The 24221-nt window shown below is 38.4% G+C and overlaps 2 protein-coding genes across 2 annotated transcripts; both read right to left on the reverse strand.

The window, feature by feature from the left end:
* Positions 1 to 1659: 1659 nt before the first annotated feature.
* Positions 1660 to 9935, reverse strand: LOC104546862 (acyl-coenzyme A synthetase ACSM4, mitochondrial-like). The gene is made up of 13 exons (XM_010192364.1): positions 9738 to 9935; positions 8682 to 8892; positions 8063 to 8270; positions 7541 to 7684; positions 6665 to 6821; positions 5944 to 6023; positions 5450 to 5573; positions 4861 to 4941; positions 4649 to 4750; positions 4146 to 4273; positions 3397 to 3496; positions 2544 to 2663; positions 1660 to 1746 (listed from the first exon to the last, which is right to left on the reverse strand). The coding sequence occupies exons 1-13, from the start codon at positions 9933 to 9935 to the stop codon at positions 1660 to 1662; spliced, it is 1740 nt and encodes a 579-aa protein (XP_010190666.1).
* Positions 9936 to 13104: 3169 nt separating this feature from the next.
* On the reverse strand, positions 13105 to 22994 carry LOC104546870 (acyl-coenzyme A synthetase ACSM3, mitochondrial-like). Its single transcript, XM_010192374.1, is given in 14 exon segments — positions 13105 to 13191; positions 13871 to 13990; positions 14619 to 14718; positions 14848 to 14975; positions 15862 to 15893; positions 15896 to 15947; positions 16091 to 16171; positions 16919 to 17042; positions 17904 to 17983; positions 18847 to 19003; positions 19869 to 20012; positions 20810 to 21017; positions 22322 to 22532; positions 22794 to 22994. Coding segments are annotated over 14 exon segments (1725 nt in total).
* Positions 22995 to 24221: the final 1227 nt, after the last annotated feature.

A 24221-nucleotide genomic window follows, 5' to 3' on the forward strand; every position in this document is an offset into this window, starting at 1 on the left:
GATTACATTTTGCAATGTTTTTATTATTGCATTTCAAAATCTAATGCTATTTCTAGTTATTCCACTCCAAAAATGGTATTAGATTTAAAATAGCCAACATGTTTTCCCTCTTTCCTAAATTAATCAAGGAAAGTAAAACAAATCTCCCAGAGCAAAGCTGTCAGGAAAAGGGAAGGGAAATGAAAACCCTCCATCATGGTTTGGAACCCTGAGGAGAAACTGAGGAAAGACAAAGACAGACAGAGAAGTCTTTTCTGAAGGCTTCTGGTGAGAGCTGGTGCACTACTGCTTAGCCAAGTGGGGCTTATCCTGCTACTCCTGATGAACTACTCGTGTTTATCTGTTCTGGATACTCTGCTGGTGGAGTTTGATCCCTGCCCTACTTGGAAAGGCGGTAGCACTGTTTACCTCTCCATAGCCCACTGTCACCAGTAAAAAGATGTGAAAATCATGCTGAGATTCCCCCAAACTTGCTGTATTGTTTGAGCCTTGATAATCTGCAATCATTGCAAACTGTGATAACTCTGTTGAGGAACTTAAGCTATTGACTGTTGCCAGCTGAGGCTTTTGCCCACGCTATAGTATTCAGACCCCGTTATTGTAACATCCAAGCATTATCTTTGTCTGCTCAGTCATTCAAAATATCTAGACATACATTTAATATTTTATATATTGACTCAGATCAAGTATCAGCATAATGGTTTTACATCAACAATCTGAAAAGCCGTATGAATAATTAAACCAAACTCACCTAATGGCTGCTCTGGTTTTTGTTACAGGTTTATTACAACTTTTTGTATTGTGTGAGAGGAAGTGAAGTTGTAGATCACTTATAAAATGCTCCTGCTCAATGGACTAGCTAAAAGAACACAAAGTCACAAAAATCACCATCCAGCAACTCTGCAAGACCAAGTTCCAAACATGTTCTAGAAATACATTAAGGATTTCTAGACATAAAACTAAATATTAACTTTCTTACTAATGCAAGTGGACAAGTTTTATGCATGACAATACAAACACACGCTATATACACACAGAGTACAGATGTATGCTTGCAACATTAAGAACACACTATGAATTTATACAACTTTTTAGTTTCCCATGATGTATGAGAGCATTGTATATGAAAGGAATTATTTCTCACATATTGAATACAGTATCAATTCTCTTTTTCACTTCAGAGAGCTAGTTAAAGTAAAAAATGGTGTTTTCCTGTTCATACCTGTTTCAAAATAGTCTTCAGTACAAACACATGTTGCCTGTACAATTTAGTTGTCTTATACTGCATTTAGGGACCGAGCATTTTAACCATTCAAATCCATGCCTACCTTTTCTGCACTCTGGAAGCTAGACAATTGATATCAGCAATATCTAGTCACTGATTTTGGATGCTATCTAAAAGAGACGGGTTATCAGAAAAATTCTGGTGAACTTGTGGACATTCGGGACCAAAATGGAGTTGTATGGTTTTTTTCCCTTTCACAGCAGTGCTTCAGGAACTGAAACCATCGTACTGACGTTAGAAAATTTGGAAACATCACATCGTGGTTTTGATGCTCAGGCATTTAACAAAACTAGATAAGAAGGAGGGCAGTTATATCTGAGAAATTTATATAGTGCTAACGGAATGAAATAAGTTCTATTAAATTCCAAACAATGCTACATTTGTCCCCACTCTTTGTTTCTTAATTCGTTCCTCTTTATCTTCCCGGTGACTGTCTTTGGCAGCTCTTGGACAAATTCCACCTAAATAGGAAAAGACAGAAAACAATGCAACATGTTCCACAGTTGGTTTTCCAAGACAGGCTCTCAGCATATGTGGAAAACTAAGAGGACTCCCATCAGTGAGATCTACTTGCCAAATCAAGGCTACACATTGTGCCACTTGCGAAACAATTTCTTTGGCTGCCTAGGTGGCCAAACGTCTGTGTAGCTGCCTCCCAGCTAACCAAAGTGAGTAGCGCAACATGAGTACTGTAACAGAAAGATGGATACTGAAACGGTATCAGAAGTCAGAGATGAATGACAAATAGAAGAGAAAAGGAATGTTAATGGCACAAAGCCTCTAGTGGTCCTTAGCTACTATGAGTGCTACTCAGCTGAACTAAACACTGCTAGTAGCTTTTTTCCTGTAGTGCTGGGATTACTGAGAAACACCAAAAGTTTCCTCCTGGGCTTTCCTCTTATTTATTGTGAAGACCAGTAGATAAAAACTTAGATTTAGTCAGGTACTACTCTAAAGTCACTGGAGAGTGCTTAATTGAAGACTAAATACAAAGTGGAGAATTACGATTGGGAGCCTGACTTAAAACTTGCAGATCTAACTAGGATACCATACGAAACCAAAAAAATTTGAGATATTTAAACAAGCACTTTACTCAAATACATGAAAACCAGCGTAAACTGGTGTTACTTAGCAAAGATTTTTCTGGACCTTGTGCTTTAGCTGAATCTTTACCACTGTCTCTTTCATCCAAATAGTAATTCTCCAAGGATTTATGGAAGGGTGCGCTGCTTTAAACTGTCTCTTCAGAAGTGTTTACCTTTCTAGGGTATTTATATGGAGCAGTAGTTTTCTTGACATGCTCCTGCAAGTCACGGGCTAAGCTTTCCAGGTCACTGGATGAAAAGGTTGGGGTCAGGACCACGTATGCTTTCACAACCTGTAAGGTAATGTCAACAAAAGTGATATGACACCATCTGTTTTTAAGAGCCGATATATAGGATATATAGGTTAGCAATGCGCAGTACTGCTCAGAGTCATGATATGCAAAAGGGAGGAACAGAGAAACCAGTGCAACGTTAGAAATGGTTTTGCTCAGTTTCTGCACATGTATGGACAGAAGGAAAAGTTGAAAGCAGATTTTTCCTGCTCTCATTACAAAGTGAGAGCATTTGCTCTATTTTCTCAAGAGGGATCAAGAAGGAGGAGTAATGAGAGGCGTCTCTGCAGAATTCTCCTTGAAGCTGAGGGACATTTTGCTTCTCTCTGATGTTCACACTTAGGACAGTAGGCCCAAATGATCCCAGCACAGGACCATGCTTTCTCTATATGTGTAGCCCAAGCCTAATGCTAGGCAGCTATAGTACAACTTTGGCTACATCAAGACAGACAGAAAATTTCAGTGCTTAACAAGAAGAAGGTCTGATGAGAGGAAAGTAAACATCACTGTAATGTTCTCCACAAAGAAGGCCCTCCTGGGATGAAAAGAAACTAAGAAAAGCAAAGGCATGTAAATGGGAAGAGATTTTTGCCTATCACCCCAAGTAAGAGTTTCCATTATGACATGACTGCCTTAGAGCTGTATATTATTCAGTAAAGTAGGAACTACTTTATGTAGTTATATATTTAAACAAACACATATTGCTTCCCCCGCCACTGTTGAGCACTATTACCTCTCCTCTGAGGGGATCTGGGCTACTGACAACAGCTGTTTCTGCTACTGCTGGGTGCTCAATCAGGGCACTCTCTACTTCAAATGGCCCAATGCGATATCTAGGTATGGAAAGAAAAATGCAGTATTTGGTTGTACGAGCTGGAAAACCAGTATCAAGTATTTTTAAATTTTCATATTGAAGAAAGGAAACAAATTAAAGAAAAAACTCAGACAAACCAACAACAAACTACAGAAAGTTTAGGCAGAATGGGAAAGTTGTCTGTCAGAAGGTAGTATTTCATGGTGGCCGTGTGTCAAAGGACTGCTTGGTCTGTTGATTTCTCTCAGTTTCTTCCCTTTCCTTGTGGCTCCTGAGCTGGGACTCCATCCCTCCCTGACAGCTGGGTTTTGCAGTACCAGCTGATGGCACATATCATAATGTGTCAAATTGTTTCATTTCAACATGTTAAAAATAAAATGTTTCAAAGCTCTTTGATGCCGATAGATATGTCCTTCAATTTTAGTAAATCAACCAACTAGATTAAAATCCCTCCTCTGCCAATGGAAGTTTTCATTTTGTTGAAACAGATGAGACGTTGCAGGGGAAAAGGATATAGAGATGTCACTGACATCACCAAGATGGTACAGCAAGAAGTATTCCTAAATGAAGAGGTAAATGCATTCATCACAGGACTATCATGTCAGAAGCTTAGGAAGACATATAACATAATACAATGGCAGATTTAGAAAGGAAGCATGGAAACTGACCCTGAAGAAATGATGATGTCATCATCTCTTCCAATAAACTGAAAATATCCATCTTCATCCATAGTCCCTCTGTCTCCAGTGACATAAAAATCTCCACGTTCACTTTCTGCAGTTTTCTTAGGGTTATTCTGCAAGTGGTTTACAAACAGTAGTTTAGATTTTGAGCATGTACCAGCTATACATTATGCTATAGTGCAGAAAATGTCAAATGCACTGGAACTTAATTTTTCAGTTAAAGATGCTCAAGAATTTTACTGATATTGCCATAAAATACAATTAAATAGGTTTAAAAAAACAAAAACATTTTTGTTCTTTAAAAAGAGTTAACCCAATCTTGAGCAAATTCTTCTCTTCCCTTTTCTAACATCCACCAATCCAAGCAAACTAATTACTCTCTTAATAAATAATAAACCAGCGAAAAATATTCAGCCTTTTGAACTACTATGCAATTGGAGAGATTCTGGAGAAACTGGTGGTGGTGAGGAATAAAATAAAGTCCTTACTACATATTCAGAGAATAAACCAAGTGGTCTAATAGGTTTGCTTCTGACAGCAATCTCCCCCTGTTGTCCTGTAGGCAGAATATTAGAATTTTTGTCTATGATCTAGAATGAAAAACAAGTATTTTAGTACAATGGGGGGAAAGAACCAACAAACCCAAAACCAACCAAACAAAAAAACCCGCATGAAAGAACCTAAAGAGCAGTCAACAAACCTGAACATCATAATGAGGAGCTGCCTTCCCCATTGATCCTGGTTTTATCTTCATTCCTTTAAAAACACAGCAGACTATTCCCTGTAAAAATCAAAATAAAAACAAAGTTTTGCAATAGAAAACTGCTACATTCACATACAATTCATTACATGTATTTTCTAGAATAATTTCAAAGTAAGGAACTGAGATTCATAGGAATCTATATGTCAGTGCTTTGTGGTACAGATAAGCAAAATCAAGAAACTCTCTGGAAGAATCCTGTTCCATTCATGCCTTCTGCTACTGGTCTTCTTCCTTAAGATTCAAGCTCTGCCCTCTTGCCTGTCGCAGTCACTTGGAATTTGCTTAAGGACATTTATGGAAATAATAGAGGACATCTCCTAACAACAATCCATGTTTCTAGCAGGTTCTGTGATGACAGCCATGAAAGCTTGTTCCTTCAGAGGATATCTGGTGAGGAGATTACTGAAACATTCACAGAAATATGAAGGAAGAAAGAGGCTCTATTCTTCAAAAACAAACATTTAAAACATTGTAAAGCGAAAAGGAATTACTAAGGTTTAATAGAATATTGACCCTACAGATGTACCGTTTCAGTCTGGCCATATATTTCATAGATGTCCAGTCCAGTCTTACTTTTCCACTGCTCAATGACTTCTGGGTTGAGTGGCTCCCCTCCACTTAGACAGTGCTTCAGGTTCATGAATTTGTAGCTTCACAGAGTTTAAAAAAACAAGAAAGGCAGCACTTAAATTGGGCAAGACAACGAGCATGCAAGTACAAACAAATAATACTGGAGAGTTGTTTATTGGGAGAATTAGTTCCATGAAGTGAGGATTTGCTCAGGGATTTGCTCACAGTTTCAGTAGTGAAAGTTCCAAATTTCAGAGGGAAAAACACCAAGTTTCTCTATGTTTGATCATAAAACTCTGCAAGACTCACGGATTTTGTATGCAGGTTGTTTCACTAAGGATATTTTTAAACTAAATTACTACCTTATTTTGGATCAAGCAGCTAGATCTGGGAGATCACTAAAGTTTAGTTAAGGTAAATCAAACTCTAGCAAATAATTTCTTGATGTACCTAGAGAGATCATTTTGCACCAGCATGCGGAACAATGTTGGAGCGCCAACCAGCACGTCAATGGGGAATCTGCAGAGAGTCTAGTTAAACAAGACAGATATATGAAGCTCAGACAAAAAAACCAACTCCCTTGTGGATGTGCAGTAAACAGCTAATATAGGGGGCAAATGCAGCTCTCCTTTCTATGCAAAAGCACTATACACTTTCTGTTGGATAAGAAACCCTCCTAAAGTTGGTGTAATATGTGGAGATTCACAGTACATTTAATCAGCCAAAACTCCATGCTAACATGTGTACATGACATCCAGACCACACAGCTTGGAACTTGGGCAGAATAAGCCTGGCCCTGTCTACATTAGAGAGAGGATTTTGCTTTCATCTTGGCCAGTGTAGGCAGAGAAATACTTCAGTATCAGTCTGCATTAACACCAGCTGATATTACTTTCATAGTCACTAGAAAAAAAAGAAAAGCAATTAGTGCTGCTTTTTTGGATGATTTTTTCATTCATGTACTCACTCTCTGTGAGCAAAATGTATGAATAAACCATAGGTTTGGCCTCTTCTGTATACATTAAAAATGCAAATACAGGCTTCATGCAACAGATACAGCATGTTGAACACAACTATGGACGTAACCCTCAGGAAATATATGGATGCTTTCAAGAATTTCTTTTTTGTGCCCTTTCTGCAGATTTACACCTTTCTGTGTGTTTTTCCTTACATTTAAGATATCTGCTGATTCGATCTGTGGGAGCTTATGTATAAAGATGCATGATCCAAAAACCCAGGGATCAAAAACAGATGCCAGTGAAGCTACTATCCATCCTGTGTCTGATGTGCTCCATATCATGTCTGAGGGAGTCAAATCCAACCAATACCTGATAGAGCAGAGAAAAATGAAAGAAAATATTATGATCTTTTTTTTGTTTTGTTTAAAAAAACCCTAAACCAAAACCAAAGAAAACAGAAAACACCCAATCAGCCCAAGATATCTAACAAGATACATGGGCACTCTGAGTAAGTTTATTTTATGAGTTACCTCTAGGATAAAAGGGCACCTAAGTATATGTTTGCATAAATATATGTATCATACGTACAAGGTAGTCATAACATAGAATAGAGTAAGGCAAAGCGAGGGGATCTGAATTTCCATAATGTAACTTTTCACTCAGTAGGAAGATAGGGCTGAAGCAGCAGCATTCATGGATGCTGTGCTGGACACCCAGTATTTCAGTTTCAAGGCTGCTGAGGGACCAGGGTGATTTGCGCAGCCAGCATAAACTCTGCTCATCTATACATGTCAGAAAGCTTTTCACAGCCCAAGCAGCGTGGTAGCTCTTGGTTCTTTGCTCTAAAGTACTCCCAGCTGATGGCGGTCCTTCGAACCATTCTGAAGAAAGACTGAGAGATTTTAACTGAAAAACAGAAACAGTGGGGTTTATCCCTCCCACCTAGAAATCTGCTGGAGTTTCTAGTCCAATTTCAGAGGGAGAAGGACAGGGGTTGTACATTGGTGTTTCTTATTCAGTGTTTTTTCATCAGTTCTACTATGCAGCTTCAATTATCTCATGCTCAACCAGACTCAGACTTTTCATACCTTTCACTTAAAAGGGGTCTCAAACCAAGACTGCCCTGTGAATGTTCAGCCATCTTTGGAGACCCCGTGGTTCCACTGGTAAAGAAGATAGTCATTGGGTCCTGAGTCCTTGTTTTAACACAGGAATGGTCAGCAGATTGGTTTCTTTAAAACAGAGAGTGCAATCATTACTTCAATGGTTACCTTACACAGGCTTCAGAATGTAATGAAGTATTGCATATTACAGAACTCCTACCCCAAATAAGCTTCATAGAATCTTTTCACCAAATTAGACTAAAATAATATGGAGTTACACCTTTATCAAAGACAGACTTTCCATTAAGAAGAACACGATAGAAACTTCCCAGAAAAAGACCACTGGTGGTAGATAACTTTGATGTGGCTCAGCAATCAAGCAGTCATAACTAACACCTCAATGTTGGTATTTATTTGATGAATATCTATAGTTGATGAAGACTTGTATGCAAGTATTTGTGGTCTGCTTTCTGCATCATGACTGCATTCTCACTAACTCATACTCACTTGTAGAGATCAGTGAAGTTCAGCCATCCCTCCCTATTGCCTTTGGACACGATTAGCTTGGTTTTCAGAAACTGACACTCAGATGCCACTGAGTCCACAGCAGAAGCCAGTGTGTCATTGGTAATGATGCATGTGGCCTTTGACACCTGGAGTCGATATAGTATGTCTCTGGCTGATAGTTGGGATATTCCTGGAATTAAGACAATTCCTAGAAGACCAATGAAGTTAGTTTGGGATGGCATTTTTTACATCTGATTCTTTTCTATGAACCTAAACCTAATAGCTGTTTCCAAACTGACCTCATATTAATTTGCCCTGGCATTCCCAAGTCAAACAGTTACAGTGGAGGAACACAGCTGCTAGTGCCCTCCTGTAAGGAATGAAATGTGGACATGTCTGGTGACTTCCATGGCTCTTCGCTGCCTTCTGTCATCTCCATGCTTGCTGCACAGGTCACCTGTCCTACCGCACCTGATGCAAATCCTTAAGGACTGCCTGCATAATTGGTAGCTAGGCCACTCACTAGATTTACTTTTCATTTATAAACCATATAAATTCTTGATTCACTCAAGTGATTTGTATTAACCAAGTTTTACCAGTCTCGGATACACTCACTGACCTGCTCGCATGCAAGCCACATTCACCAGCCACCATTCTGGGACTCGTGGCAGGACCACAACAACTCTGTCTCCCTTTTGCAGTCCACATACTTTAGTCAGCACATTGGCCACTTTCCGAGACAGGAACCCCAGCTCCTGAAAGCTCCACTTCACTTCTTCTCCTTTTCCATTTGTCCACCAAAAGGCAGGGTTTGATGTTCTCTTTCCAGTCTACAAGACACAGGGATTCAAAACCAAACTATTTTCTTCTGAAAGACCATAAAAATATAATCCACAAGTGTCTGCAGGTTATAGACAATCAGAGTATTTCACAATTGACATATAAGCTATTATTTTTCCCTTGTCCTTAATGGATAAAGATTTGTTGTGGATCAAGCTCAGATATTAAAAAAAAAAAATTCTCCTTTTCTGAGCCGGAAGTGTTTACCAGCCCAAATGTTTCCACAATCAAGTCCTAGTTGGGATCCTATTTTAGTTTTAAGCCTTATACTGAGCTTTAATGCTCCTAAAAGATAACAGATAACACAAAATACTTTATATAATACACCTGATATTCTGGATGGAGTTGTGGAATACTAAAACAGAAGCAGCGCAGGCAGAGGACAAAATAAAACAATGGGACAGTGCAGCACGCCAGGACTCCTTCTAGCTTGATTGCTCAGGAAGAAGGGAGTTAAGTGATCTCTAACTACAAGGCATCTGGACAAATGTAGAATCCACTTTGAAGCAAGGCAGTTAAATGTTTGTGAGAGAATTTTCCCTGGCATACAATGTTATTGTATGTTACCTGTATTTTTATGGTGTGACTATCCAATATTCGAGTATGCAGAAGTAATAAGCACAGCTATCCTGAGGTTAAATCAAAGTCAAAAGGGACTTACCATTGCTTTTTCTACACAGGGTCAGAGGCACTTTTAAAATAAAGTAAAAAAGAATGAGATTTTGCATAATTTCCTAATACAAATTGGTTTTGGCAACTGATTTTTTTATAAAGGAAACCACCCTATTTTCAAATAAATTCAACTGTCTCAGCTGCACAACAAAAGATCATCTACCTTTTCAATCTCAGACCATTTGTCCAGTACATCACTTGCAAAGTTGAAGTACTTTGGTATTTCCTGTTCGCCCCGCCTGATGGACTCATACTGTGAATATACATCAGAGACAAGCAACCTGGGGTGTCCATGGAAAGTCCTATGAGGAGGCTTCAGAGTCCACAAGGACTTTAGTTTCTGTAATTTAAACAATTTCATAGCAGAAGATCACGTATGGTGATGCTGTAGACTGTGTAAGAAAATCAGCAGAATTGTTGCTATGAATACTGCAAAAAAAAAAAAAGAAGAAAATAATCTTGAGATAATCCAAAGAAAACTGGAAAACTCAGTTATTAATTGATGAATTATTAACTGAAGACGCTTAGGCTAGGCATAGGGAAACTGATGTTTTTAACAGTTCAATTAAATATGAAGTTCCCCATCCTCCTTTCTTCTGTATTTTACCACTCACTTTCTAAGGACTTAATGAGCTGCACTGATCTGGCTGTAGCTCAGCTGATTCTTTTACACGTTCTCTGGGGCTGCTAATTGCCCACAACTCTCCTTAGCCAAACATAGCATCTGATGCTATTGTTTGCATTATGAGGAGGTTACTGGTACTTACACCTAAGCATTCAGTAGCTGATTCTCTATTCCTTTTCCTTCACACGGAGCTGAAAAATGTATCCAGATCACTTCCATCAAGATTCTCACTGCTTTAGATTGGACAGTTGCTGACCAATTTATCCATTCACTACGTATGTCCCAAGACCTTTCACTTCAGTATACCCTTACGTAGGTCCCCAAATTTGATTTTGACATTTCCATGTCTGTTCGCAGTAAATGCCTTCCTCTGTCTGTATTCCCCATTATGATCCTAAAATCGCTCAAGTCCAATTGCTTTCTTCCTTTCCATTGCTACACTTATTATTGTCTTTTTGGTGGTTGCTGTTATTAAATTGTTTATTTATTTCAGCAGTCCAGAAGATTGCTTCACACCTGTGTTCAACTTTAAAGATTTTAATGCTATTTAGAGGTTTCTCATAAGTCCACATGAAGGTTATCAAAGATGGAACAAAAAGTGGCTTGTGTCTGGAAAAGCCCAAAGTCAGAGCAGGAGTCAGCAGAATCCTGGGGGCCTATGACAATTCTAAAACCTGGGTCTAGCTATTGATTTTCCTTATCCAACCAGTAAATACAAGTTATTAAACTCAGTAATTCCGTGGCCTGAGTAAAGCTGCAAAGTTTTGCCCTTTGTCCCAGGATTTTGTTTTGTACTCTTTTACCTCTTGTCCCATGTCTTCAACCGTAACCACTTATCCTTTTATCTCTGATGCACAGATCTCAGTTTTGGTCAAAAAGTAACATATTAAACAGTGGAGTTATTTCCTTGTTTCTTAGCAGGAGCTGTTCAGTAATATTTAATTTGACTATCAGGTGAATGAACTCAAACAGGTAGAATTTGCACAGCTTAATCCTTTCAGTGCTATCTGGCAGCATGGAAAATCTCGATGCAGATTCCCTTCCCCGCCCCAAACAGATAATTTGTGAAAACCAGGAATAGTTCACTGTGTTCTCCATGCTACATGGAGATGGTGGTAGAGAAATACTGACCAGTTGTAAATAATCCTACACGATATAATATCCTCCTAAGAAAGAATCACAGGACAAGATATAAAATTGTTATTATGCCCTTAAGTGCCACGCACTTCAGAATCATGATTATAGAGCAGAAACTTATGTAGAAGGTACTTAAGTTTTAAATAAAAAAGATATGAACAGAATCTGGTGGGGAAAAAAAATCTAAACAAGGTTTTATTGGTGAAAAAGGGTCTTTAAATATTCCCTAAATAATACATTAAAATGATGTTAACAAACGGGGTTTTATGTCATATTGTGAAATATACATTGATTTTATTTTTTTCTTGAGGAAACTACTGTCAGTAAAAATAGTAAGCTTTTTGTTATATGTAACCTTTCTTTGTGGTTGTGACCTCCACTATTAATACTAAAAACCAGTGGATACACTTTCATTCCTTTAGCAGCAAAGCCTACTTATTTTGATTATTCTTTTTAATATCATAGGAAGATTATTTCTCATTTCTTAGTCAGCTCTAATTCTATTATTAGGTGTAATCTATAGATTTCAGAGCATTGCAATGATAAAAACTACACAATAGCCTGTAATGAAAAAAGAAGACTAGGAACATTCAGGAACAGTGTTCACAACTGAAAATGCTATTAAAGACTGGCGAGACAAAAACCGTTTTAAATCCAAAACCCTCTATGAAAATGCCTGCAAAGTTTTGCTGTGAAGTCCTTTGACAGTTTGTAGCATGCTTTCACCTACAAATTCAGAGGTGAAAATGAAGATAGAAAATTGAGGAAAAAAAACGCAATAATGGCAAAGTCGTCTAAACTGCTCCAAGAATGAGAAATAGTTTTTCCCGATTTAGTACCATCTGCTTCTTCTTAATGATTAGCAACACGAGGAATTCAGACAAACATTTTCCAACCTGATTGCTGTGGATAGTGTAGATTGAGAGTTGGCTGCTGTAGATCCTCTTCACTGGTTCACCCAGCTTCCACCTGTGTTTCCCAATGAGGCACTGTAAAGATTAGCCTTTATCTGGAGCTATGAAACCAGGACATGCCCATCAAAAAGTATTTGAAGTGAAGCCCTTACTACGTTAACATTTGCTCCTTTTGAAGTAATGAGAACAGAACATATCGCTAAACAGACCTGGCAGCACAATTCTTTCCATGGAGTGAAATTGTTTCTTATAATCATTTACAATGCTGTTAACTGTTCATAATTTGCACCTTAACCTAAAGTACTTTGTATCTTCTCTTTTCTCCCACTATAACCACTTAAGTAAAACATGAATTCATCAAGACAAAGAGAAGTAGTTACGGAATATGTCTTTCTCCTTCTGCACAGAAAGAAATTGGGAATTTTACAGTGATAGTTTTTGAAAAGAGTAACACGTCACTGCTGATACCCACTATAGGACAAAGACTATTTTTATTAATTTCTCATTTATTTGTGATTAACAAAATGTTGTAGTTGGATTTATTTCTTTAAGGAAGCTGCTGTTTATACTAAATTCAGTAAAAAAACCTAAACCTTGGTGATGTCCCAGATCTGACCCTTCTGTCTCCCATTTCTCATTCTTAGTTACTTCTCTCTTCTGAAAATGTGTAGGTTGATGGCAAAAGTGGTTCTCACATCATCACACTTCATCAAGCCGCAGGAGTGTCCTCTTTATTTTCCATAGTCGCTTCTTCCATATATTCTAGTGCTCTGAGTCATGATCACATGCCAAGTGTGATGTGCTATGGCTGGTATGGATGATGGAAATTTTCTCTTCTCAGTTTCCAGATCAAGTTATGCTTTTCCCCACTCCTTGTTCTTTAGAACCTTTCTCTGGATTTTCCCAGTAGCTGTCTTTGGCAGAGCCTGAACAAACTCTATCTGCAAGGCAAAAATGCCCCCTTTTAGCCACACTCATTCTGATTAAATGCCCAGATGCAAGGAAAACCACACTTCTATCATGGCTAGGGTAAAAAGGTGACAAGCAGCGCAGCTCAGGGCTGGGATGGAGAAATTCCTTCCTACGCATCTTAGCTAACTGCACAAGCAGTGCTTGCAGAAGTAAGTACCACAATCTTGAAAAGGTGAGTTCTTCAGCTGTCAGGAAAGGGAGTTACTGGTGTCTTTCCTAGTTGTAAGGGGTGGATTCCAACCCCTCTGATGCCAGCTGGACTTTCCCTTTCGCTTTGGCTGAGAGTCTGAACAGAGCTCAAGGGAGGAACTGGCAAAAGCTGACCACCATGTCCATTTGAGTTGCTATGGAAGTCCCAGCATTTCACGAAAGGAAGACTGGAACCTCATAAAGATAAGTGACACTACCACTTCCTCCCTTTGGGTCCTTTCTAGCACACATAGTGAACTCAAGTCTATAGCTGCAACTATAACTGTTAGAGTAATTTACTATTATTTTATAATAACATAGTTTATTATATTTACTTTTATTTTATTTAACTATGAATGGGGTGTTTGTCAGAACGTAGTTGAAAAGAAGCTGGGGCAGGACAAACAGTGTTTAATTTTTGTCACAATTAGAAGACCTGTCTGTTTCTGGTGTACTTACCTTCCTTGGATACTTATAAGGTGCAGTCACTTTCTTGACATGTTGCTGAAGCTCATCAGTTAATTTTTCTGGATCGTGTGATACAAAAGCAGGAGCCAAAATAATGAAGGCTTTGACTACCTGTGCCACAAAAGGGCCTCCATTATCTTTCAGACATGGGAATAAAGGGATATATTTGCTTGATACTCAAAACTCGGAAATGCAAAAATTTTAGTTTTTTTCTTTAATTTCCTTTTCCATTGGCTATTTTTTGCAGAATGCAATGTTAAGGAAGACATATTCTGCAGCATAGGACTTCTTGCTGTTTTTCCTGGTTTTTTTTCTTCTTCTTAACTTCATACACTTTCAAAAAGTTGTAGGGCAGAAAAAAAGCTGAAAAATCTCACCCTGGAGCTCAAAGAAATGTTGTAAAGTTGAAAACTATAAACAGAGAAATTTAAACACACTAGATATTATTGCTACCATGTGCTTAGTGACAAAAAGAGAATCCAAATTCTCTTTCTTAGACACAAAGACGCCACAATAAATTTGAAGAGCAAAACAGTTTTTTCGCATCAAACCCTGCAAATAGGCAATAATTCTGAAATCCTAAGATCCATACAGTTTTAAATTTTTTTTAAGGCACTTGAATTTTAAAAATCTGCAACATATTTAATTCCTAGGAATTAAGGAAGCCTAGAACACATAGGGAACTTGATGCTTAGAATAAAGTGTATTTCTTTCTATATATTTTTAAAATTCTTTTTACCTCCCCACGAATTGGATCAGGACTGCTGACAACAGCTGACTCTGAGACTGCCGGGTGTTGTATTAATGCACTTTCAACTTCAAATGGGCCAATACGATACCTAGGAGAAGATGCAGATAGGACAGCTGTAGCAAGCTAGCCATTCATTCTGCCTTTCCAGATTGAATTTTGTGATAAAACAGAGCATCATTAACAGGCAAATGAGCAAATCCAAAAGCAACTGACTTACCCAGCAGAATTAATTATATCATCAGCTCTTCCAACAAACCAGATATAGCCTTCTTCATCCATAATTCCTCTGTCCCCAGTAACATAAAAGTTTCCACACACAGAGGCAGCCGTTTTCTCTGGATTATCCTGATAACAATTAAACATTTCAAAATAATTATCTGATTGTCAGTGAAATGTAATGCACCTGTTTTGCAGCAGTGCTAAAAATGATCAAGATTTTTTTTAAGTTATTCTCAAAATTAGTATGTCCAATACTATTTTATGCCTTCAATTAAAAAAATAGAACTGAATTAATTAGCAGTTTTGTGGTGGAAACGTGAGAGGTGGAAAAGAGCATTTTTGTACATACTTCATGTTCTAGGGAAAAAATTGTGTGGTCTATCAAAATCCTCATCCATCACAGCAAATTACTAAGTCCTATAACCCATTCTCTTCAGAAAAATGACATATTGCAGGAGGGTGCCACAATAACTTCTTGTCAATGGAAATTTTTCACCCCTAACCTTCAAGACCAAAACACATATGAGGTGACCTACAGAAAAAGCTTCATTCTCTACATTTATCTATTGGGTTTATATTACACAGGAAAAGCACCTTTACAACAGATAATGAAAAACTGAAGTAATAGTACTGAACCAAAAGAAGTTTTTTTTAATCACATAGTAAGCAATTACTTTGTGCAAATTGTTGTTTGGGGATGCTACAAATATCAAAATATTAAGGAGGTTAAGAAAAGAATTAAACAAACAGGTTCCCTAAAGCTTTTTCAACATGACTGTTCAAATGCAGTGGAGAATATTTGCCTGATTCTAGTGTTTTCTTAAGTATGTAGTACAACTCGGCACCACCACAGATGCAATATTAGCTTAGATGGATCTCTGGCATGAACTAAACCAGCCATCATTCTGACACTTTTTAAAAGCCTGTTCAGTGGGTAGAGCATTCCCATGCGAACAGTAGAGGGTCTCTCTTGAGCTTCTCAGTATGCACAGACAGGCCAATTCAAACTTACCAAGTACTCAGAGAATATACAGAATGGTCGACAGCAATGTTGCCTTCTTCTCCTGCAGGCAGAACAGCTCCATGGTCATCTATGATCTGCAGAAAAGACACATCACCATTGCTTTGCTCAGTGAAGTGTCAGTGTTACAGCACAGTGAAGGACAGAGGGACACAGACAGTGTTCCCTCACTCGTGGACCCACAGCTGCAGCTGAGCTCAGATGTAACACAGTAACATACCTGCACATCATAAGGGGGAACAGCTTTTCCCAAAGAGCCAGGTTTAATTTTCATTTTTTTCATATTGGCACATATTGTTACCTGCATAATAGATACATGTTTTTGTTTTAATTTGTGCAATCTTGTAGACTTTATGATTGGCTCATATTAGGTATGACACCTCTTCATGACTTTGTCATGACAAGGACTGAATCAGGACTAACTGAGGTGCTCCAGCACATCAAAGAGGAGTTGAGAGGTGTTTTATTTCATCCGTGTGGACTGAGGTTGCTTATGCTCAGTCTGAGGCAGTGTGTTCTTCTGTAAATGCTTGAATTTGCAAGACAGCAGGTGTTAAATTATTACAGATCTTTTTTCAATAATGGGACAAGTAATTTGGGACTATATCAAGGGTAAGAATAGAGAATGCTGAAATCTGACTCTTAATAGCTTCGTTAATGTTCACTTACACAGAAGTCTGGAATGTGAACTGATTTAATATTTTTCATTAAAAACTTGAACAGGCCAGATTGGTACCCAGAACAATTTTTTTTCCAGTTTTGCCTTTTAAGTAAAGCTGATGAAAGGATCTACTATAAGTTATTTGATCTGAGGTAATCTCTGGCAGTTTCTGCAGGGGACTGAACTCTGTAGATATAGTATTGTTTACAAATATGACAATATGCAGCTAATTGATTTTGGAATTATATAGTCATAATTATGTAAAGCCTCTTTTTAAAAATGTTAATTTAAATTATTCTCACCTTTTCCATTGATTTATCAAGCACACTGTGGCTCTGATATCGTTACCTTTGAAAAGGCATACTGCAGGAAATAATACAAACGTACTGTTTCTGTCTGGCCATAACCTTCATAGATATCCAGCCCCGTCTGGATTTTCCACTTTGCCATCACCTCAGGATTGAGTGGTTCCCCTCCAGATACACAGCGTTTCAGACTCGTGAATTTGTAGCTTGAGAAGAATAGCAAATGAAATAATTTTTTTAACTTCTGAAAAGAGCATTGAATGGTAACTAGGCAGCCTCCTGCTACTTTCAAAGTAAGTACGCATAAAACTTCTGTGTCACTGGAAGTAGGGATTTTTTTTTTTGAAAAGAGTTGAGCAAAGGTGTTTTCTTGGAAAAGCTGACAAGAAAGGAGAAATCTGAACAAGCACATCAGATGTTTGTGGAATGCTGAGTTAAGACACTGAGAATTTTCTATAGCAAAAGGAAGACTGATTACGAACACAGAGCCCGAGCTCTCTGCTAAACCAGGGCTGGCTTTTGTCAGGATGAAAGAAATACGTGAGAAGAATAAGTACCTTACCTAAGGTGTGAAAACTCCTTACAAGTCACACTAACTATGCTTCATAAGCTGAGTATTTTACAGTGTAACAAACTGGTGGGAACAGCTGCCAAATAACTCAGCAGGTGAAAGTCCTCTTACTGTTCACTTCATTCTCAAGTATGTGGGAACAACTCCACTGTACTCCAGTAATTGCCTCATCCAGTGCTGTCTGCAACCTTAAACTAAGTTTAACTGTGAACTGTAAGTACAGAGGAAGTGGCAACTTAAAAAAAAAATATCGCATTTGTTTCTTCCGTGCTGTCTTTTCAAAAACCCATTCCTGAAGCCTGAATGGCCTACAGTATGACTAATTATTATCATATTTCAGAACATAGCTTTCTATTCTGAAAGAAAATTTTGCTAATTAGGTTTCCTTTAATTGAAAAAAATTAAGCAACATAAGGAACTAAACAGCTAGAGCTGTCATAGCACTATATCCCAGCCTCTCTCTCTGGTACTCCTGCAACAGACAGATGTGCAGTACCTGCTCAAATCATGTTGCACCAGCATGCGGTAGGCAGTGGGAGCAGTGCAAAAGACAGTGATGGGGAATCTTGAAAGAGTCTAGAGAAACAGAAAGTTATGTTGTTGAAAAGAAAATGTAATGGTGGATATGACCTTGTAAATGTGGAGGTGATTAACACAAGTTATGTGCTCAAATGTCTGCAAAATGAAAACTATAAAAATGCAACATACATTCAACACAGAGAATGACTATAGATTAATGACTGAGTCCTGACTGCAGAGTGGCTGTACCAGTCAGTCTCACTCCTGCAGAAAATACAGTGCTTTCTGTTCAACAAAATCACTCATGTAAATTAATGACCACTGAGAGTAGTAGTTCGAATTAAGATTGTTTTCTGACTCCCAAGGCAATTGTGTCCCACGATTAAGACTAAGTGAACTAGACTATAGCTTTTTCAATTTTATTCTTAAGGAAGTCTGGGTTTCCTCTCCACAAAAGAGGCCAGTGTTGAGGAAAACAGACAGGCCTGGTTTTGTGAAATGGCAAAGAGGAGAAATATACATCGTGGCAATTAATAGAAAATTCACCATAACAGGGTTCTGATTCTGGTTTATGCCATACTCCAATTACTGGTCCATGCTCACCTTGAGCCCAAAGTAGATAGAAGTCCATACCTGAGGTGAGCTTTAGGCTAACTATGGGTCAAGACAGCAGTGTTGCTGAATTCTTTTTATGCTGCATCTTTCACCACATCTCTATGTTGTAGCCATGTAACATGGGCTAAAAAGGAGGGAAAAACCCTTGTTCCCCTAACTTACTGGGTACCAAATGGAGGAATGATTCCTCGGAATGTGGGAAGTACTATGCCCGCTGCTACAGACCAGTGGGTACTCATGCAATGGAGCTCAGCTTGTTTGCTTCATTTAGGCAAAATGGAAATAAAACAGTATAAAATGCTCACCTCTGCAATAACTGCTGATTTAAATTGTGGCATATTGTGAATAAAGACACATGATCCACAGATCCATGGTGCAAAAACACTGCTCCAGGCTGACTTTACCCAGCCAGTATCAGAGGTATTCCATATTACATCTGAAGGAGTCAAGTTCAACCAGTACCTGATGATAAAGCAGAGATGAAGAAAATGCTTCACAGAGTGTGACAGATTCAAGTACAGGTCACAGCATAATTAAAGGAAAAGGCTTCCAGTAGCAGATGTGGTGTCAGCAGCTGGGGCTCTTTAGAAAGTTTGTAAGAGTTGAAGAGAATCTTGACCATTCTTTTATTTCCCTTCATTCCCTCCTGTTTAACATTTCCAGTGTTTGTTTTCCTCCTGAATAGTGAAAAACATCCTTGGCTTGACTCTGGATCTACATCAAAAACTGTACAAGTCATTTGGCTTTCTCTACCTTGTGGATTAGAGACATCAGCTAAATAACATCTTATTTCTCTAGGAAACTAACCAAATTACTCCTATGGACTCTGTACCACCATCTTCCAACTCAGAATGCCTTGGGATGGCTATCCTTTGATTTTCATGAAATTTCTTACTCCCGGGGAAGCATAAATAGAAGTCAATGAAAGCAAATCAGTCCCACAGATTCAAAGCCACAGATTCAAGCTGAACTATAACTTCTAAGGTATAATGCTATGGTCCAAAGTTGCTTTGGTTCTTGAGGAAGGTTTACATAATACTATAGCACTCAACTTTATGTAGATTTGCTATAAGGAGGCTATTCTTATTGCTTCTCTGCAGTCTGCAGAGCAGCAAAGCAACAGAATGCCGTGTTCGATAATCTCAACTGAGTTCTCAATACGCTTTTAATAGCGAGGGTTTCACCGTGAGAGGGGAGATGTGAGGAAGAATCAAGACCATGCACTCATGAAATCCCTATATTTACTGGAGTTTTTACAAGTCACATTTTCAATTTAATTGTGATCATGTCACTTAATCAGGACACTGGGAGCACATGAAATGTATACCTGCCACTGGTTGCAAATCCAATGCCGTAACTGCTGTGGGACTGTACCACCATTTTTGGAGAGCCTGTACTTCCACTAGTAAAATAGATTAGCATTGGGTCTTGACTCCTTGTCTTGACACATTTATGGTCAGCAGATGTTGCCCTTCAGAAGAAATAGTAAATCAGGGTTACTACATCTAGTTTTCCACAAATGAAGCAGCACTTCATAAGGTTTAAGTCATAAACAGGAAAATGACCCCAACCTCACTACAGGTACCACACATAAGAGTTAGAGAGTACATTTTGCTAGTCACAAATATGCTCTGTATACCATAATTTTCAATATGTGAGCACCTACAGAATATTCCAGTGACTTTGTCTACAACTCTTTGGCAAGGGCACTCAAGGTGCTTGCAATGGAACAGCAGGTAGACGCAAAAACAACAAAAACAACTTTTGCTTCAATACATTCCATCTGCCATCTCTGAAATCCATGAGGGCTGTAATGCCAGGTAAAGTGATCTTAGACACACAGTAGTCTGGGCTACCAAGATAGTCAAGGGAAGAAATAATTGATGCCGTGTTAGCTGAGCACCAAGAGCTGGAAGTATGTATCTCCTCATTGATACAAGAGACATTAGGCTGGCGTCTAGAAGACAAGCACAAAACATCTGCAAGATTAGTACTCTGTGTGCCTGTCTTGTGATTACAGTAGAAGCAGAGAGCATTTTAAAAGTTGGCAGGCTGCTCAGTAAGGAGGAGCTGAAAGACCTGAATGCTCCCAGAAAGCATGTTGGAGGAATTTGTGCTTAATATAGTGATTACAGGGAGTTGGCAGAGGGATGCAAAAATGTAACTCATTTGTATTTTGTAAATTAATCCCAGAACTCAGCAATGTCACCTGACTGATACAGCTTCCTTCACCTCACAGGGATGATGGTGAAACAGCTGGATACTCACGCAAGGAGTTCTTTGAGGTTCAGCCACCCATCTCTGCTCTCCTTGGCTACAATTAGTCTGCTTTTCAGAAACTGGCAGTCAGGCATGACAGATTCCACTGCAGGTGCCAGTGTATCATTGGTAATTATGCACTTGGCCTTCGAAGCCTGGAGTCGGTATAAGATGTCTTTGGCTGTTAATTGAGATGTTCCTGGAATAAAGACAATTCCTGGAAGAAAGAAACAAGCAATTTAGAAAATGTACCATTTCTTTTTATTATGTTCACAGGACATGACCTCAGCCATAGAAAAGCAGAGCTACATGCGAGAAATTTAGTCTTTAAGAAAGAGGAGTCAAGTATAAGTCATGTTTGCAGGCAGAGCGTGGCTGAATTCGTGGCCTAGAAATGACCTGGGATCATCTGGCTCTGAAAGACCTCCAAACCCTGCAACACTGATGTTGAATTTTTGTATCATCCATATTAAAGGTATCTAGATCATGAGTAAGATCTAGATTTAAGGTGGTTTTGAGTACTTCATGATTCATAACTCAGGAAGGTAGTGCTGTGATTATCATCTCCTTAAGTACATGAATATGGCCAGCATTTGGGTTATATTTATGTCTGGAATAAAGCCATTCTTTATTTCAATAAGGAATCAATACTGCTGATATGAGATAAACAGATTGAGGTCAGGTAGTTCACATACATTGCCCAGTCAACATACCCGTGAAGCTTGGATTAATTTTGTAGTATGAACAAATGTAGGTTTTGATACTGAGTATAATGTGACTGAAATCACACTTTCAGAAGAGAGGAAAAAAAAATCCATTTAGTACATTTCTGTACCTCCTTTCACCAAGAATTTCAATAGACTTGATCTACAGATTGATTTCAGTCTTCTTGCACCTTCAGAGGTGTCTACCAAATTTTACAATTGGGAAACTGAGATACTGCATGTTATTCCCACATCGTAGTCCAGAAAATCCAGTAGTCCAGATATGATAGAATTGGAATCCCTGAGTCCCATTTACAACACACAAGAATCACAGAGCTTGAAAGTGGGACAAAAATACTTGATCATGTCCCTGTTGATGCTGAATTGTTCCATCATGGATGTGCATCATTCTAAAAATGGAATGAGTCAAATTCTTCCTAAGAATTTGCTAAACTGTAACAGCAGAGAAAAATAACCCCACACTGTACTGAATTATTAACCAGTCTAGTCTAACTTACTGCATGAAAAATGCCCACACTGATAACATATCTGGTCAAATTTGGCCTTAGATTGTAACCATGCAACCTTCACTGGCTTCAGCTGAGGATACTGTTTAACTGGGCCATGTCTGTTCAGCACCTAGTGCAATATCACTTTGGTCCTGTGTGGGCACTGCCAATTCTTCTAGGCAAAAGCTGAACTGTATATGGCACAGAAGCACATTCCTGGTTACATTTTTTTCAAACTAATTTAGTATATTTTTCTTATCTACTATTTATTTTCTTTCTGCATCCAAGAGATCAGTAAGGTTACTCACCTGCCCGGATACAGGCTACATTCAGTAGCCACCATTCAGGAACACGAGGCAGGACTGCTACAACTCTGTCTCCTCTTTGCAAACCGCATACCTCAGAAAGTACATTAGCTGCTTTTCTAGACAGAAATCCCAGCTCTTCAAAGCTCCACTTCACCTCCTCTCCCTCATCATTTACCCACCAAAATGCTGGATTTGCTGGGTGTTTTCCATCCTAGAATGCAATAGAAGATAATAAACTAAGAAGACAATCCTTAAAAGGACATTAATCCTTAATGTCATTCCAAAAATAGCTCCAGACTAAGCAAATAACCCCTGGAAACTAGTCTTTTAAAGTGGTACCTATATTTCTGACAAAGAAAATAAAAGAGTGCATTCTACTCTGCAGCTTTTATTACCCACTATCTATCAGGAAAATTAGTTTGTATCATCTGAGATTTGTTCCAATGTCTGTGAAGTAAAAGAAAAATAATACCTTTTCCAGTTGTGACCACTTATCTAAGACATCACTTGCGAAGTTGAAATATTCTGGCAGTTCCTTTTTACACTGGTTTATAGAGTCATAGTATGAAATAATCTGAGATGTAAGAAGCCTTTTGCATCCATGGAATAATCTGCAAGGTGACCCGAGAATCCGCAAACACTGAGGAATCCATGATTTAATAAATGGTCTCATGATAAATGATATGGGGGAAAAAATCAGATGTACAGCCACAGAAATCACTCATCTGAAATGAAAGAGAATACATCTTAAAACAGCCATGCTGTCTAGTTCATGGTGTTGAATAAACTAATGCAAACCAGCTTGAATAAATAGGTTGTATGCCTCCCCATTCTCGCCCATTATTATATGTGATTCTTAAAGTAAGTGTTCCTCCTTTTCTGGCAAAGAGATTGTGCAGATTTTTTCATTATCTTTGCCCTCTTGTTTGTCAGCTGGTGAATGAACCTTGTATCATAGCTCTAACTTTCAATTGCCAGCCCTTTTCTAAATGTCTATCTCTTGATTCATGTACATTTTATATTTTATTTTCCTTGCTTACAGAAATAAAATGCCACTAGTTAGAAAGTGTTTTAAGGATACTTTATCATCTTGATTTAAAAAGGTCTCTGTAATTATGCTATGTCTTAAACATACACTAGATGGCGATTCACACTGAACTTATGCACCAGTAAAACTGAAGAACGATTTATTTCCTTGTTTTATTCTCATTGCAGGCACAGAATAAAATCAAAATAAACACTAGGCAACCAAAAGTGAAATGCCAAAGATTTCCATTTGCTTTTCACTTCAGCTGAAGTGTGCAACGTTGAAAAAGATACATGTCGTAAAACAAACCTGCAAAGAAAATTCCAGCACTTCAGGTTTCCCCTACTCCTTCCTACACAACACACAGGAACATGCAGAAGAGACAAAATGGATGACACTGTAGTTATTTAAAGCCCAGTCTTCAAAGTCAAGAAAACTAGGTCTTTATTCATAGATGCAGAATCTTCTCATAAACTTTAGTCCTTAAGAATCTACCTGACACATTAAATCTAAGGGTTGTTTTTTTCCCTTCCCTTTAAAAGACCCAGTTTTGCTTTTGTCTTTCCGTGCCATGGCCTTCATGTTTAATAGCCAACAGTATGTACCTGTCTCACAGGGATACTTTTTGGTTACTTTCACCTTTGCATAATTTAGTGTAGGTAGTGACAACTTAAAGTGTTAAATACCAATAGGTACCAGACATGACTCAAATCACTGTACTTGTGAGAGAAAACAGAGAAATGCAAACAGAAGGTGCTCACATGTGAGGCATGTGTCTATGGCTCTCGACCACACAACAATGTCCAGGCTGTGAGTGGTAATAAAGCAAAGGGTCAAGAATTGCATTTATCCTTCATAAAACATTTCCTGCTG

Source organism: Mesitornis unicolor, unplaced genomic scaffold (assembly GCF_000695765.1).
Source record: "Mesitornis unicolor isolate BGI_N332 unplaced genomic scaffold, ASM69576v1 scaffold49990, whole genome shotgun sequence".
NCBI classification, from domain to species: domain Eukaryota; kingdom Metazoa; phylum Chordata; class Aves; order Mesitornithiformes; family Mesitornithidae; genus Mesitornis; species Mesitornis unicolor.